This window comes from Phacochoerus africanus, chromosome 5, assembly GCF_016906955.1.
Source record: "Phacochoerus africanus isolate WHEZ1 chromosome 5, ROS_Pafr_v1, whole genome shotgun sequence".
Classification (NCBI taxonomy): Eukaryota; Metazoa; Chordata; class Mammalia; order Artiodactyla; family Suidae; genus Phacochoerus; species Phacochoerus africanus.
Window position 1 is genome coordinate 1531668 of NC_062548.1, and position 18280 is coordinate 1549947.

Below are 18280 nucleotides of genomic sequence, written 5' to 3' on the forward strand. Positions count from 1 at the left end.
GTGATTTTACTTAAAAATTCAGCAGAATATCAATGCAGTGCTGACATTGGGGCAAAAAAAAAGAAGAGTTGGACCCTTCATTGAGTTTGACTTTGTCCACAGTGTACCCATGTCCCTGCCACTGGGTGTCACACCTACTCAGGAGCACCTTCAATGTGGAAACTCAGTCCTGCTCCAAATTGTCAGCACTCGTAGTTGAGCCAGAATCTCACTTGGGAGTCCATGTGATAGCTCTGCAGATATTTCATAGTTAACAGTAAAGAGCTGCCATGTCCTAGTGAGAAAGATATGTTGGACCTTACCACGTACCAGGAAAACATGCATTTTTCAGGAGTTCTGATTTTCATGAGTAACAAGAGTCATAAGTGAATCGTACAGATGTCTTTTGATTTGCCTTTTACTTGATATTAATTAACTATTACATTGAATGAATAGATTATCACTTTTTATTATTCATTTTAACTTGGTATTAATAAGAATACATAATGTTTATGCTGTTAAGGCTGTTTTCCTTAATATTAAGTGCTTATAGAAAAATACAGTTATATCATGGTCTAGAGGAAAATGCATATTAGTTTAGGCATTAGTTTTAGTCTTAGAATTATAAAGAAAAAAAATAGATTGTGAAAGTGAATAATCCCCAAAGATAAAAATGCCCAAGTAGGGAAAATGCCACTCTGGAAGGTGCCACCAGTTGATGACAAAGATAACAGGGGTTGGAAGTTCCAATCAGAGTGTAAGGATTGACTGGATAGAAATTTTTAAAAGCTTTCAAAGAGGAAAGCAGAGTTGTCTTTCTTCCACGTTAGAGTTCGGCATAATAAGGATAAATGGGCCAGGTCATCAGTTCATTATGTCATGCCCCCTTCACACTTCGTCATCCCCCTTACTCCACACTTACTCCATCATCCCCATCACTCCACACTAACTCTGTCATCCCCCGACTCCACACTCCATCATCCACCCACCACCCATTTACTCCATCATCCCCCTGACTCCGCACCTACTCAGCTTCACTGTGACAGTTCTTGTGCTTGCCCTGGGGTGCAGAAGTGACTAACAGAGTCATGAGGAGGGTTGCCATGTGGACAGGTAAATAGGGAAACTCCTATACAAAAAGTTTAAAAGTTATCATTATGTTTATATGGTTTCTTAACATATATTTAAATTTTAAATCGTCAAAGAGTATAAATAAAAATAGAAGCTTTTCTCATATCAGTCTTCTCTTCACTGTTTAGGTGTCTTAATAGCATGTTACTTAGTTTTTGCAACAAGAATGACTGCTGACCAAGCAATTATATTTGTTCGAGCAAAGCGACCTAATTCCATACAAACTCGAGGACAGCTACTATGTGTAAGGGAGTTTACTCAGTTTCTGATACCTCTTCGTAATGTATTCTCTTGCTGTGACCCCAAGGCACATGCTGTCACCTTAGGACAGTATCTGATTCGCCAGCGGCATCTGCTTCATGGATATGAGGCACGACTTCTAAAACACATACCAAAAATTATCCACCTCATTTGCAAATTGTTGCTGGACTTAGCTGAGGACAGGCCAGTGATAACAGAAGATGTGGTGGAAGTACCTGGCCTCTCTGCTGAAATTGAAAAGACTGTCTCTGAGATGGTCACAAGGCAGCTGGATAAAGAGTTACTGAGACATGGCAGTGACGCATCGGACTCTTTCACGCCCAATGCAGTGGTGGCAGAATTCTCAAATCAGGGTGTGGTTCTTTCTGGTGAGCAAGAGTTTGACCCTCTCTGGAAGAGACGGAATGTCGAGTGCCTTCAGCCCCTGACTCGTCTGAAAAGACGGCTCAGCTACAGTGACTCGGATTTGAAAAGGGCCGAGTCACTTCTAGAGCAAGGGAGGCCTCCGTGGACAGGGCCTCCCCAGGTCTTGCCTTGCTGTAACTCCAGGCAGCAGAAACCCATAACCCATTGTTACTCCCCACAGTCTCCACAGCTAGACTTAGATAAGGAAACACTGCTCCGCAATGCATTTTCTCTCTGGAATCAGGCTAAATTTGGAGGCCTGGAAGGACTCAAAGATGACAGGTCATCAATTTTTCATAGGACAGATATTCCAAAGGAGGTACAGCGAAGTAGAACTTTTTCTTCAGGTGTTTCAGGTTCATATAACCCTGGGGAACCAGTTACACCCAGCTTTGCAAATATCCCTAAGGAACCAAACTCTTCTCACCAGCAGGTGTCCCACTGTGGGTGTGAAACTCACAGTGGTTGTGGCTCAAGCTCTATTGTGAAGGACGGTGAGACTTGCCACCACCCTGTGGACTGTGGCTCCAGTCCCAAAGCACAGGACAGCAAAGATCTGTCTGAAGTCACTCCATACACGTCTTTACAGTCTGAGTTGAGTGTTGAAGCAAGGAGAATGCTGGCAGCCAAAGCCCTGGCAAATTTGAATGGGTTTGCAGAAAAGGAGGAAGTGAAAAAGAAGGTAGAAATGTGGCAGGTATTTGTATTTCATTAATTATGTATGGATGGGAAATAATTTATGTCAGAGCAAAAATAATACATTTTCCCAAACTCATTTGTTAGAGAAATTTGAAGACATGTTTGCATAATACTTAACTTTTGAACTTCAAGTTTCTCAGCTGTCATCCCAGCTTGCTGTCATCAAAACAGGGCTGTTGTGTAGGTTCATTTCAGTCTCTGTGAAAGAAAGCAGTTAGTGCTTAATGCTCAGCAGGGTGCGTGACTGATCAAGTCCTCAATGTTGATTGATGTCAGCAGCTTCCTTCTTTCTTGCTGGGTTTGTGAAACTGAGGGGCAGATGGACAGATCGCAGCAGACAGCTGTACGAACTGACCTGAAGCTCCTCTGCCCTAACGCCTGGCAGGGAACCACTCACCAAGAGACATAAATAAGATCAGAGACAATTCTTTTTCAAAACTCATCAGCCCGTGTCCAGGAAGGTCCAAAAGATGAGTGATAGGGACTCTGCTCAGCATTCCCGCCTCAGACTTCCCAGTCCACCCCAGTAAGGCAGCTATTGGATTCTGGAAAGCAAATGAGGATACCCACAGAGTACCTCAGTTCTTCCTGAGACTGTGGGGTCTGTTTCTTGGCTTTTGTTTAAAATAGTAGGTGAAGATTTTAATTGTAACCCGTTTTTGTGTTGTACTTCAGTAGAAAGACAGTCTTGAATCAGCCATGCTCTCTGCCCAGAATGAGCATCTGGTCTAGAGAGAAGGCAGGCCTTAGAAACCAAGCTTTCAGAAACAGGTAAACTGCCCAAATGTAGGGCTGACCTGAGGGTTGTCTTGTTAACCCATCATCTGCTATGAATTATTTGTGCAGCTGTTTTTCCACATTCTGCCGTTAAAGCAAAGCGTGTACACTTTCTAAAAGGCCAGACCTTCTAGAGGCTGAGGCAGGAGGAGTAGGCGTGGAGCCTCACCCTCACTTGTAACTGTGTGACACTCACGCTTTCTTCCTCAGAATTGAGTTTTGCTTAAGGAGTAGTTAAATGTCTTGCTTTCTTCCAACATGAAGTATTTTCTTTATTTCCTACACCAAACTGAACACATCTTCCACTCAGCAGGCAAGTCTCTGCATCGCTCTGAGCCACAGTGGCTAGCTGTAGGACCTCTGGTTTTCAGCTCACCGTCCCCTCATGGGTCAGCACCCCCATGGACCAGACTGCTTGAACGCATAATATGTACAAAAGCATCTGTAGAGGTTGATACAGCCCTATGGTTTGGATAGGTTTGGTGTTTTTTTCCTTTCTAGATTTTATTGTGGTTCTTTCAGTAATAAATCAATTGAATTCTGGAAAAAGTAAAAAGAATATGATTTGAATAGCATCATGCCACCTGCACTTCTACTAGGCCCTTTCACATCTATTATTTTATGTGATTTTCACAGTAATCCTGTGAGACAGATGGCATTATTTACAGATTTTGTTAATTCTTATGAATTAAGTATCACAGATGGGGATGCTAAAGGCCATAAGGGTCGCGTGATACGCTTGAGGTCATGTGGTCTAGATGCAGCAGAGCCAGGGTACAGTTCCTGCGTTTAATACTTTGTCATCCGTGATGTTTTTCCTTACCCCAATGGAAGATTTCAGAAAATAAGTGACGTAATGGTCATTTTACAAAAAGGGTCTTTGAGTCATGTCATTTCTGCCCAACATAAAATTGAATAAAAGTCACTCTGCTTTTATGTATACATGATCTATGAGATACAGAGGACTAGCTGCAACTGAAAGTTTTGGCTTATTTATGAAGTAATGAGGAGAAACCCAGTGCCGGAGAGCCCTGGTTGCATGACATAAACATTACAGACTGGGGTTAAGCAGATGTTGAATTGGGAATACCTCCTTTTCCTCTTTCTCACTTTGGGCTGGCTCCTGGGCGAGTTACTTCATCCTCCCTGAGCCCCCAGGACCTTCATCTGTCAAGGGGCCTCCTTGGTGGGTTGCCATAAGAATCATGGATAAGTCTGCTCCTGGTGTACTGTAAGTTCTGTACATACTGTAAGGGTGAATGAATGAATAGTGGCAATTTTTCTGCTTATTCCTATTGTAAACATATTTTATTTACGAAAACATAAATCGGAGCCCTGTCAGAAATTAAAATTCTCATCTCTCCTGCTCTCTGTGAGGTAGTTTTAAAATCTATTTAAATTATCTACGCATTTGGAGTATTGGCAAGACTTCCTAGTTATTTTACCCCATTAAATTTCAAAATGCAGGGTTTGTTTATTGAATTCCATGTAGGATTCTGAAAAGGAATTTGAAAGAAATACGTATACCACATCTACCAACTTTTTGTGTAGCACTTTAAAGTTTGCATCAGAAGCATTTCTTACCTCGGGTTAATCTGCAGATGTTCTCTTATTTACACCTTTCCATCGTCATTCTCCTTCACCGCAGTGAGCATTTTTGTTTTGTTCCAAGGAGCCTTGAAAGGAAATGACCCTCTTGAACTGTTTCTGTAGTTGATGAATGAAGTGGAAAACTCCAGTTAACTAAGCCCTTCTCTAAACCAGGCGCTTTAACAGCCCTCTAGGTTAGTCAGGCCACCTGTAGGGCAGGAACAAATTTCACAAAGGAAAACTGAGGCTTAGAGAAACTAAACGCCTTAGTTGAAGGTGCTGCCTGGAAGTGGGAGCTCTGGAAGCGGAGCCAATCCACACTCAGTGCCTGAGACCTTATTCTCCTGGACGCCTAAGGGTCATCAGATGTCCAACAGGGCCTGCCTCCCTTCCTCCTCTCTCCCTCACTTTGTGTCTCTCCCTCCTCTCCTGTCTCGTCCTGTCCTCTCCTCTCCTTTCCCTTTTCCCTGTCTTTCTTCCTTCCTTTTTAGAAAGAACTAAATTCCCGAGATGGAGCTTGGGAAAGAATATGTGGCGAAAGAGATCCTTTCATCCTGTGCAGTTTGATGTGGTCTTGGATGGAGCAGCTGAAGGAGCCTGTGATAACCAAGGAGGACGTGGACATGCTGGTTGACAGATGTGCGGATGCTGCAGAAGCACTGTTTTTATTAGAGAAGGTAAAGTAGTTGGTGGACAGTTGGTGAAGTTAACTATAGCCCTCAATGCAAGTTTCACACACTGAAAAAAAAAACCCTTATTAAAAAAAGAATTCATGCAGAATCTCATATTGGTGTCTAAATTAAATTTTTCCAAGGTAAGAGAAGAAATGCATACCCAGATAAACATTTAGAAGATAGAAAAGTATAAAGGGAACATAACCCATAAAGGAGAGCCACTTTAAGCATTTTTATTTAAACATTTTCAAGTCTTTTCTTTCAGTCTTACCAAGGCGTATGTTAACTTAATAAAAATTATTTCACATACAACTTTATTTTATTTTATTTTGCTTTATTAGGGCCACACCTGTGGCATATGGAGGTTCCCAGGCTAAGGGTCCAATTGGAGCTACAGCTGCTGGCCTACACCACAGCCATAGCAATGCCGGATCATTAACGCACTGAGTGAGGCCAGGGGTTGAACCCACAACCTCATGGTTCCTAGTTGGATTCGTTTCCACTGCGCCATGACGGGAATTCCCACATACAACTTTATATACTTCATGTTTGCTCAAAATGTAGGTGTTTTTCCATGTTTGGGTTTTTTTTTTTCTTTTTTTGGGTCTTTTCTAGGGCCGCACTCAAGGCATATGGAGGTTCCCAAGCTAGGGGTCTAATTGGAACTGTTGGTGCTGGCCTACACCACAGCCACGGCAATGTGGGATCCCTGAGTGAGGACAGAGATCGAAACCTCAAGCTCATGGTTCCTAGTCGGATTTGTTAACCACTGAGCCACAACAGGAACTCCAGTGTTTAAGTTTTTCATAAACGTTCACTTTAATGGGTAGGTAGTGCTCTAACATAGGGATCTGTTGTAACTAACCACTTTTTCACTTTCAAGTACTTGTTTCTGCTCATTTGTGTTTCCTAAAAAATGATGTATCTGACTTATGTGCATTTATGTATGTAATATGTATAGATATAAAATACAAACGAATATAGAAGGAAAAATAAAAAACCGATAATGGTGGTTGCCTTTAGAAAATAGTTATAGGAGGCAATGGATCTAGAAGCCAGAGAGACTTAATTTTTTTTTTTTTTTTTTGTCTTTTGTCTTTTTAGGGCTGCACCCACAGCGTGCGGAGGTTCCCAGGCTAGGGGTCCGGTTGGAGCTACAGCTGCTGGCCTACACCTTAGCCACAACGCAGGATCCGAGCTGCATCTGTGACCTACACCACAGCTCACAGCAACGCCAGATCCTTAACCCACTGAGTGAGGCCAGGGATCAAACCTGCATCCTCATGGATCCCAGTCGGGTTTGCTAACCAAGGAGCCACGATGGGAACTCCCAGACTTATTTTCATTGTAGATTCTCCTGTGCAATTTAATATGATTAACTGTCTAGAGATAATTAAATTTTCATTTATAAATAGGCTTTGTTTTGCTTTAGGAAACAATGTTACCTTGAGTTGCCTAATATGTGGTGGTATAAACATCACCTCATTTCCAAATCTTCTTCTGTTACTACGTATAGACACACAGACACATGCACGAGCACTTGCATACAGTTGTGTGGTACACATCTTTAAAGATCAGGTGTTCCCTGTATCTACATTCCTTTTCTCAGACTATTTTCTGAGCATTTAAGTCACAGAGATGAAACAGGAGGGATGTGGAAGGCGGTTAGCCTTGCTGGTGGCAGTGGGCCAGGCCCTTGCTAGGTCATAATTTGTGTTTTCACCTTTATTTATCTCCATAGCTCAGAGAACTAGAGGCCTAACTTTTCAGAAAAGGGAATGTGAAGCAGTCTGCCCACACTGTACAGCATGCGTTAGAGCAGGATTCAGACTCGGGTGGCTCTGGCATGAAGGTCATTTACTTTCTGCCATATTGTACTATTTCCTCATCATTCACTCCAACCCTAATATGCAGGGCATTTACATTATTTAGAGTTTTTTTACTTTTATAGGCATCACTGTAATGATCATTTGTGCTTGCATTTTTTTCTTCATTTCAGATTATGCCATTAAGAGTAGATTTTTAGAAGTGAAATTAGTGGCTCTTGGGATGCAACAAGTATTGGATGCAAGTTGCTCCAATGATGTGGTTTCTCCTTTGCTTCTCCGAAGAAAACAGCCCTCAGGGGTCAAGTTGGGGACACATTCTTCAGGGGCCTTCCCCCTTAAGCAGTGGCATGCTTCTAGGGGGCTGTGACTTTCTTCTTCTGCCTTTCCTCCCTCAGTAGTGTCTGCAGCTGAGGTGCTGAGCACTGAATACCCGGCGGACTATTCACTCCAGTGCTGTGGTATGTCAGCATCTATTTGCCAAACTGAAATGACTATGTTTAGAAACAAGAAAAATAACTGCACAGAAGATACTTGATTTAAAATTGCACTTGTCTTCATATTCAACTGTACGTTGTATAGTAATGAACCACCCTTGATTTTATCTTCTGAAAGTTTTTCAAATTAACACATAACAGTAAACATATGGTAGGACCCTTGGTAGATGGTTTAGTATTTGAGGTACTGCATACTTGGTTGCAAACAAGTTCTTGGTTCAGCAGTTGTTTTGAGTTTATTTCTTGAGGCATTTTTTTCAAACAATTTGTTTGATTTTGATTTCTGCAAAAACAGGGCCAGCAGCAGACTGTTCTTTGTGTGTTGCATTGCATAGTAGGCCTACAGACAATCCCCGCAGATGTGGAGGAGGCTGTTCTTGCCCGTGCCATTAAAGCTTTCACAAAGGTGAGTTGCACCCCTTCCCCTTCAGACCACAGTCAGCATGATCTTTGTAAGTCAGAATCCAGAGGTCACCAGCCTTCTCTAAAATAAAACCTTTAGCCACGTTTCCTCTTAATAGAAATATGTTTGACATTTCTTGAAAGTAGTTGCAGACTTTTGGCTAAAAAATGTCATTTTCCTAGCAGTGTTATTAGAAAAGGGGTTTTGAAGGAAAACTCTGAAACAAAGAACTTTTCTATAGAGAGAAACAGTGGGTATTGAGAAAATGTTTTTAAATCATGTGCATAATAGAACTCAGAGTATCGTTTCTTGTTGAATCAGTTCTACCTTGGGTCTGAACAGGAAACCATCTACTGAGAATTTAATATCCAGTGCTGGCAGTTCTGTTCCATTTCTGGTTGGCAGATCCTAAGCAAAAAGTAAAAAAATTGTTTTCTTTCCATAACATCCTTTTGGCCTGCAGCAATCTTTCCTGGCTGAAGAAAGGGGCTCAGGCCAAGAGAAAAGGTCCCCCTCACCCCTTCTGCTGATTTGTTTGCTATCTCTCATATATGATATACAAATGTCATTAAACAACCCAGTTTTTTTGATGACAGCATCTGTGGTACACCTTAATGGTAATAGCAATTATTATTTGTACTCATTCACCAGTGTCTTTCCCCATCCACTCTTTCCAAGTGATGTTCTTCTTAGAGGCTTCTTTGTTCCTCGTCTGCAGCGTTGTGACACTAACCACTCTGCATCCTCTCTGTCTCTTCTTGACAGTTTCCAGAGTCAGCACCTCAAAACCAAATCACGTGATCCTTTACATCTGAATACATGTTTTCATAGTTTCAGGGGCTACCTGCTGTGTGGGGAGGGTTGTGGTTTGGTGTTTAACAAAGTGTACAGTTCAGGCTTTTTTTTGTTGTTTTTTTCTTTTTAGGGCCTCACCTGCAGCATATGGAAGTTCTCAGGCTTGAGGCTGAATCAGAGCTACTGCTTCTAGCCTACACCACAGCCACAGCAACTCGGGATCCTTAATAAGGAGTTTTTGCAGATAGGATTGACAAAATAATGATAAAGATAAATTTCTGAATTTAACTGAATAGTAATCTCTCTTAAAGCAGTAGTAATTCTTTATAACTTCTGTAGGCCTTTTAGGGGAATACTAATGAAAAGTTAAATATACTGGCTATTCAAAAATCTGTCTATAACAATGTTAGATCTTTCTTGGGTCTCTCCCCCTGTGTACAATCTTAGGAGCAGAGGCCTTGATAGTTTTTGTTCCAGGCTAGCTCTTCAGTGAAATCTATGCAGCATCTGCTTCCAGTGTAATTAACAAAGATCATGTTTGCTTCAGGCCCAAGATTAGCAGGCTTGCCACAGTTCCCTCATCAAACATAGGGAAGTGCCTAATTATGGATTTCCTCAGCTATAATGTAGACTCTTGCTTGTGCAACCTCCACATGTGCCCCTCTGCACCATCCCCGTGGGGCTTGGTGGGCAAGGAAACCCATGTTGTTATGGAGCATGTACTGCCTTGAGTCATAAAGGTGTTTGTCTCTAGCCTGGCAATCTCGTGTCTCCTGCCAGTATCCACAAAGTGTGTGAGTAGGGTGAAATCTCAGACCCTTCTCAGCCCTTCATCAGGGTGTGGCCTTCCTTCTCTCCCTCCAGGAGGGAGGGGATCCCTCACCAAGGGATCCCGATCCTTTCTTAAGGAGAAATTTTGTTGACCATGGGAGTGGGATAGCGGTGTGGTGATTCTCTGATTCTCTGCTTTTGTGTGTATGTGGCTGCAAAAAGTTTATTGTTTTATACATCCATACAAATAATATGTACTCATTTATACCAAATTAACAACATGAGGGGAGTTCCCATCATGGCTCAGTGGTTAACAAATCCCACTAGGAACCATGAGGTTGCGGGTTCGATCCCTGGCCTTGCTCAGTGGGTTAAGGATCGGGTGTTGCCGTGAGCTGTGCCATAGGTTGCAGACGCGGCTCGATCCCGCATTGCTGTGGCTCTGGAGTAGGCTGGTGGCTACAGCTCCGATTCGACCCCTAGCCTGGGAACCTCCATATGCCGCAAGAGCGGCCCTAGAAAAGGCAAAACAAACAAACAAAAACAAATAAAACATGAAAGAAGTATTGGTGGGTGACATATGCTCACACACAGGCACTAAGCAAAGTGTTTTACATTTTTTTTTTCATGTATACTCAAAGCAAGTATTGATAGATGAGGAAACCAAGGCACAAAGAGATTAACTTGTCCGAATATCTTGGAACTGAGATTTGAACTCAGGTCTGACACCAGAGCCTATGCTTTGAACTTCTACCCCATTTCTGCTTCCTGCATGTTAGCCAGTCTGAACTCTGGCAGTTCCCTTAGTGGTCTGGGGCCTAACAGTGGGAACTCAGTAAATGTTGGTTGAATGATTTTTTTTTTTTTTTTTCGTTTTCTTGTAGGGCCACAGCTGCAGCATATGGAAGTTCCCAAGCTAGGGGTCGAATCCGAGCTTCAGCTGCCAGCCACAGCCATAGCAATGCAGGATCCAAGCTGTGTCCCAAGATCTACACCGCAGCTCACAGCACGCCAGATCCTTAACCCACAGAGTGAGGCAAACCCACATCCTCATGGATACTAATTGGGTTCATAACCCGCTAAGCTACATCGGGAATTCCGAATTAATTTCTTTTTTTATTACTCAATGAATTTATTACATTTATAGTTGTACAATTATCATCATAATCCAGTTTTATAGGATTTCCATCCCACACCCCCAGCACATCCCCCCACCGCCACCCTTTCTCCTTTGAAACCATAAGTTTTGCAAAGTCTGTGAGTCAATATCTGTTCTGCAAAGAAGTTCATTGTGTCCTTTTTTGCAGATTCCTCATGTCAGTGATAGCATTTGATGTTGGTGTCTCATTGTCTGACTGACTTCGCTTAGCATGATAATTTCTAGGTCCATCCATGTTGCTAAAAATGCCATTATTTCGTTCTGCAGTTTTTTGGAATAGTTTCAGAAGGATAGGTGTTAGCTCTGTCTCTAAATGTTTGATAGAATTCGCCTGCGAAGCCATCTGGTCCTGGACTTTTGTTTGTTCAAAGCTTTTTAACCATAGTTTCAATTTCATTACTTGTGATTGGTCTGTTCATTTTTTCTATTTCATCTTGATTTAGTCTTGGAAGATTGTCTTTTCTAAGAATTTGTCCATTTCTTCTAGGTTTTCCGTTTTATTGGTGTATAGTTGCATATAGTAGTCTCTTATGATCCTTTTTTTTTTTACTCTTTTTTTATTACTCAAATGAATTTATCACATCTGTAGTTGTATAATGATCATAACAATCTGATTTCACAGGATTTCCATCTTATGATCCTTTGTATTTCTGTGATGTCTGTTGCTACTTCACCTTTTTCATTTCTAATTTTATTGATTTGCGTCCTCTCTCTTTTTTTCATGATAAGTCTGGCTAAGGATTTATCAATTTTGTTGATCTTTCCAAAGAACCAGCTTTTCGTTTCATTGATCTTTTCTGTGGTTTTCTTCTTTTCTATTCCATCGATTTCTGCTCTGATCTTTATGATTTCTTTCCTTCTACTAACCTTAGGTCTTGTCTGTTCTTCTCTCTCGAGCTGCTTTAGATATAAAGTTAGTTGTTTATTTGAGCTTTTCCTTGTTTCCTGAGGTGGGCTTGTCTTGCTATAAGCTTTCCTCTTAGAACGGCTTTTGCTGCATCCCATAGGTTTTGGAGTGTCGTATCTTCATTGTCATTTGCTTCCAGGTATTTTTTAATTTCCTTTTTGATTTCTTCAGTGATCCATTGGTTGTTAGGTAGCACGTTGTTTAGTCTCCATGTGTTTGTGTTTTTTGCCGTTTTTTTCTTGTTGTTGATGTCCAGTTGTATAGCGTTGTGGTTGGAGAAGATGCTTGATATGATTTCAGTTTTCTTAAAGTTAGCGAGGCTGGATTTGTAGCCCAAGATGTGATCAGTCTTAGAGAGTGTTCCGTGTGCACTTGAGAAGAATGTGTATTCTGTTGCTTTTGGATGGACTGTCCTATACATATCTATTAAGTCCGTCTGGTCTAATGCATCATTCAGGGCCTGTGTTTCCTTATTGATTTTCTGTCCGGATGATCTGTCCATTGCTGTAAGTGGGGTGTTAAAGTCCCCCACTATGATTGTGTTATTGTCGATTTGTCCTTTTAAGGTTGTTAGCAGTCACCTTATATATTGTGCTGAACCTATGTTGGGTGTGTAGATATTTAAAATTGTTATATCTTCTTCTTGGGTTGATCCATTGATCATTATGTAGTGAGCTTCCTTGTCTCTTAAAATATTCTTCATTTTAAGGTCTGTTTTGTCAGATATGAGTACTGCTACTCCAGCTTTCTTTTGACTCCCGTTTGTATGGAGTATTTTCTTCCGTCCTCTCCCTTTCAATTTGTATGTGTCCCTAGAAGTGAAGCGGGTCTCTTGAAGACAGCATATATATATGGGTCTTGTTTTTGTATCCATTCAGCCAGTCTATGTCTTTTGGTTGGGGCGTTTGGTCCATTAACATTGAAGGTAATTATGGCTATGTATGTTCTCATTGCCATTTTATTAGTTGCTTTGGATTTGTTTTTGTTGCTCTTTTTTCTTCCCTTCTTCTCTTGTCCTCTCTGATGACTATCTTTAGTGTTGTATTTGAGTTGATTGTTCTTATTTGTTTGTGTATCCATTGTAGATTTTTGGTTTGCAGTTCTTCTGAAGTTTTGATGTAAGAGTCTATACATATGCGAGACTGTTTTAATTTGTTGGTCTCTTAAGTGCAAGTGTATCTCCAGTGTCCTGCATTTGTACCCTCCTCTTCTCATGATTTCTGATTCTGGTGGCATAATTGTGCATGGATGATTTCGTATCTTTGCTATATATAATATACCTTTACTGGTGAGCCTTGTCATTTGTGGTATTTTTGTTTCCTGTTGCTGTCTTTTCTTTTCTGCCTTGAGTAGTTTCTTTTTTAGTATTTGTTGTAAGGCTGGTTTAGTGTTGCTGAATTCTCTCAGCTTTTGCTAATCTGTGAAGCTTTTGACTTCTCCTTCAAATCTGAGTGAGAGCCTGGCTGGGTAAAGTAATCTTGGTTGGAGGTTTTTTTCCTTTCATCACATTAAGTATATCATGCCACTCACAGGATAAATCCAAGAAGAAAGTATAACAATTCTAAATAATATATATATGCACCCAGCATAGGAGCACTCAATTTATAAGGCAAATGCTAACAGCCATAAAAGGAGAAGTCAACAGTAACACAATAATAATGGGGTAGTTTAGCACCCCACTTACATCACTGAACAGATTCATCTAGACAGAAAATCAGTAAGGAAACACAGGCCTTAAATGACACATTAGCCAGGGGGACTTAATTTATATTTACAGCACATTCCATCCAAAAGCAGAAGACTACACTTTCTCCTCAAGTGCACATGAAACATTCTCCAGGATAGATCACATCCTGGGCCACAAAGCAAATTTTCTTAAATTTAAGAAAATTAAAATCAAATCAAGCATCATTTCTGACCACAATGCTCTGAGATTAGAAATTAACTATATGGTGATATCACTTATATCTGGTATCTAATATACAGCACAAAAGAAACTTTCCACAGAGAAGAAAATCATGGACTTGTAGAAAAGACTTGCCTGGGGGGAGGTGGAGGGAGTGGTATGGATTGGGAGCTTGGGATTAATGGATGCAAACTATTGCTTTTGGAATGGATTAACAATGAGTTTGTGCTGTGAAGCACTGAGAACTATGTCTAGTTACTTATGATGGATCATGATAATGGGAGAAAAAAGTATGTATACATGTATGTGTAACTGGGTCCCTATACTGTACAGTGGGGAAAAAAAAATTGTGTTGCAGAAATAACAATAAAAAAAAAAACCTAAGTGGAAAAAAGAAATTAACCATATGGAAAAAACTAAAAAACGCAAACACATGAAGGCTAAGCAATGTGTTATTAAACAACCAATGGGTCACTGAAGACATCAAAGAGAATTTAAAAAAAAAAAAAAAAAACTAGAGAGAAATGACGATGAAAACACAGTGATCCAAAACCTATGGGATTCAGCAAAAGCAGTTCTAAGAGGGAAGTTTATAGCAATACAGTCTTACCTCAGGAAACAAGAAAAATCTCAAATGAACAACCTAACCTTACACCTAAAGCAACTAGAGGAAGAAGGTCAAACAAAACCCAAAGTTAGTAGAAGGGAAGAAATCAGAAAGATCAGAGCAGAAATAAATGAAATAGAGAAGAAGAAAACAATAGAAAAAATCAATGAAACTAAAAGCTGTTTCTTTGAAAAGATAAACAAAATTGATAGACCTTTAGCCAGACTCATCAAGAAAAAAAGGGGGCTCAAATCAATAAAATTTGAAATGAAAAAGAAGTGACAGCAGACCAGACAGAAATGCAAAGGGACATAGGAGACTACTGCAAGCAATGATATGCCAATAAAATAGACAACCTAAAAGGAATGGATGAATTCTTAGAAAGATATAAGTTTCCAAGACTGAATAGGAAGAAATAGAAAGTACAGTTCTCTGTTTTAACATCACTCCTAACCCTGCCCAGATATGTGTACCAACAAGAAAGGGAATTAACTTTTGTGGGGATTGTTAGATGTGCAAAGCATGTGTTAGTACTCATAGAAATCCTGAGAAGATGGATGTTGTGATCTTCATTTTGTAGAAAAATTATATATCACCTGAGGCTATAGTAGCTGATGGGTGAAGAGCTCAGTTTAACATGTGCATTGTCTTAATAAGACACCTTTGCACCATCCACAATTAGTCTCTGGAGTCAAAATTCCTATCTGTCACACTCAATTAATTCATGACAGTCTGACTTGCTTTCGATAGTACATATCCAAGCACTAGGTTTTTGTTTGTTTGTGGGGGTTTTTTGCCTTTTTTTTTAGAGCTGCACCTGTGGCATGTAGAGGTTCCCAGGCTAGGGGTCTAATCAGAGCTACAGCTGCCGGCCTATGCCAGAGCCACAGCAATGCAGGATCTGAGCTGCGTCTGCGACCTACGCCACAGCTCATGGTAATGCCGGATCCTTGACCCACTGAGTGAGGCCAGGGATGGAACCCACAACCTCATGGTTCCTAGTCAGATTCATTTCCGCTGCACCACAATGGGAACTCCCCAAGCACTAGTTTTAATTTTTTTTAGTTTTCATTCATAAATTTGCTGTTGACTTGATTGGCAGTTCTAATATAGTCTTTTTTTTTTTTTTTTTTTTTGTCTTTTTGCCATTTCTTGGGCTGTTCCCGCAGCATATGGAGGTTCCCAGGCTAGGGGTCTAATTGGAGCTGTAGCTGCCAGCCTACACCAGAGCCATAGCAACACAGGATCTGAGCCTCGTCTGTGACACAGGATCCGAGCTGCGTCTGTGACTTACACCACAGCTCACGGCAATGCCGGATCCTTAACCCACTCAGCAAGGCCAGGGATCAAACCCACAACCTCATGGTTCCTAGTCGAATTTGTTAACCACTGTGCCGTGACGGGAACTCCTAATATAGTCTTTTAATAAAACTAGTGTGTGTAATGTGTTGTGGGTGCTTTTTAGTTATATGTAATTATGTTTATAAGTCTTTTTTTTTTTCTCTACCCCTTTTCTTTTATCCCAAAGTAGAGACTGGTTAAAATTCTTGTTATAGTATCCTGAATATAAATTTTCTTTGTCACCAGGTTAATTTTGATTCTGAAAATGGACCAATAGTTTACAGCACCCTGAAGAAAATATTTAAGAACATGTTGGAAGAGAAAAGAAAAATGACAAAAGATGGCCCTAAACCTGATATTTAGTGCAGCTGACTTTCCCGTTATGAATAGTTCAGACCTGAAGATCTCGATGGCATTTCTGCTCATTAGTGAATAAGATGAAGTGTAAAACTGCTTCATCTCATAGCACTTTATTTCAGATGCTCTTGGATTGTGCTAAGAATGCTTGTTCCTGTTTGGAGCAATTATTTCTTTTAAAATATCCTTGATTTACATTTTTGTGTTGAAAAACGTCCACAAGCTTGGTACTGCTTCTTTCGTTATTTAACTGAATTAATATTACAATAATATTAATATTAATATTTTAAGTATGTGGTGTTTACATCCTTATTCATCTTGACATTTGGGGGAAAAAAATGTAACTCTCCTTTCCAAAACAGTTATTTTGTTGACAGAACTTGTCCTAGAGTTTTAACCAAATAGATAACGTTAGTAGTAAAACTTCACTGTGTATCAATCCCCTGATACATGACCTAAGGAAGTCACCAAGTGTCTTAAACTGTTTTATATTTGTTGATAAAAAGGCTATTGATACAGCATTTTTAAAGGATTTTTTAAATTCATTAGAATTTTCTTTTTTTTTTTATAAATGTGGTAAAAAGTCTCAAAGTGTATTATTTTTCAGAGTGATTTAGTTTTACGTTAAAAGGTTGACAGTTTAGTGTTTGGGATTTTTTTCTTATTGTGGGAAATAGACTTGTTCTTTGTCAGGCTTCCAGATGACCTCACTGACCTCTGCTGTCACAGGAGGAAGGAGCAGTTCTCAACACATCAGGCCTTATCCCCACTCCCCTGGGCTCTTACTGAGCCAAATCGCATCTCTACAGAGAAAGTGGGATCAGTGGCAGGCAGTGTGGGAAGCTATAGGACTCTGGCAGAAAGAACTGTCAGACAGGGGCAGGCACCGCAGCCACTCACCAGAGGCAGTTCTGCTCCTACTGATGTTGTAATAGTGTAAGCGCCAGCCCACACCTTCTGAATCTGCCGTTACATAGACGCAGTTGCCTCAGGGCTCTGTCTTTGGCTGCTTTTCTATTATGAGATTAAGCCTTTTAAATTGAATTTGACGCACATAGGTTACATTCACCCTACTGGCTTTGGATGAGGAAGTGATTGCCTAAACTATATAGTTCCTTGTAAACCAAATTATCAATCAGCAGCTGAAGTTATGAATATTATTTAGAGGAATGTGTGGGGCACAAGAGGGCGAGACACAGAAGGGATAATAACCTTTCCCAGTAAAACTTACATTAAACCAATTTCAAACTGAAGCAACTGCTTAATCTGAAAGCAGAATTAATTTACAACAAATGAAATTTCTCCAGCTTGTGTATTTCTGAATCAGGTTCTAGCACATTAAAAAATATTGTACCAGTTCGCATCGTGGCTCAGTGGAAACAAGTCTGACTCGCATCCCTGAGGATGCAGGTTCAATCCCTGGCCTCACTCATTGTGCTAAGGATCTGGCGTTGCCATGAGCTGTAGGCAACGCTCACAGCTAGGTCGTAGATGTGGCTTGGATCCTGTGTTGCTGTGGCTGTGATGTAGCTCAGTGGCTACAGCTCAAATTTGAGGCCTAGCCTGGGAACCTCCATATGCCACTGGTATAGTCCCCCAAAAACAAGAAATATATATAGTTTATATATATATATATATATATATATTAAGGACTTGGTTCTGTCACTGCTGTAGCTCGTGTTACTGCTGTGGCTCAGGTTCAGTCCCTGGCCTGAGAACTTTTGCGTGCCACAGGTGCAGCCAAAAAATATATGTTTTTTAGTCATTGTATTACTCTACTGGCAGTTACCAAATGCCACACTATTTGAATTTTTTAGGAAGTCAAGTCCAGTGAACTTTAATGAACTGGGTTGCCCATTCCTGGAATTTATTGTTTTCAAGTGCCTGATCTGGGAAAGGGGAGAAAACAATTATACTTATCCAAAAGTATATTATAAAATTATGTTTTTTACCTAAAAAGATGTTTATCCTCATTTCTGTCAGTCTCATGAGCCACCATGGCTCATTTGACAAGTGGCCTGTGCATCTGAAATGATCATTTAAATTAGAGGATAGATCCTGCACAGCTGTGATGTAACCACAGCAGTACATGTCTAAAACCTAAGTGCACAAGCCTGAAAAAGAGAGGCGGCAGGAGAAATTACTAAGGGTGTTTACAGATTTTGTATTTATTTGAATAAAAGTGGAAAAAAAAA

The 18280-nt window shown here is 40.5% G+C and overlaps 1 protein-coding gene across 4 annotated transcripts in view; it reads left to right on the forward strand.

Moving 5' to 3' along the window:
• The window catches only part of PTPDC1 (protein tyrosine phosphatase domain containing 1), a 95886-nt gene extending 78394 nt beyond the window's left edge, over positions 1-17492 (forward strand). For 3 of the 4 annotated variants that reach the window (XM_047779341.1, XM_047779339.1, XM_047779338.1), the window contains 4 exons: positions 1239-2473; positions 5334-5519; positions 8135-8245; positions 15975-17492. In XM_047779341.1, the coding sequence (XP_047635297.1) occupies positions 1239-2473; positions 5334-5519; positions 8135-8245; positions 15975-16091 (1649 nt within the window). In that variant the 3' untranslated portion in view covers positions 16092-17492. Of the gene's footprint in view, positions 1-1238; positions 2474-5333; positions 5520-8134; positions 8246-15974 lie in introns of those variants that run through there. The other variant, XM_047779342.1, reaches the window with a different exon arrangement.
• The last annotated feature ends 788 nt before the right edge of the window (positions 17493-18280 follow it).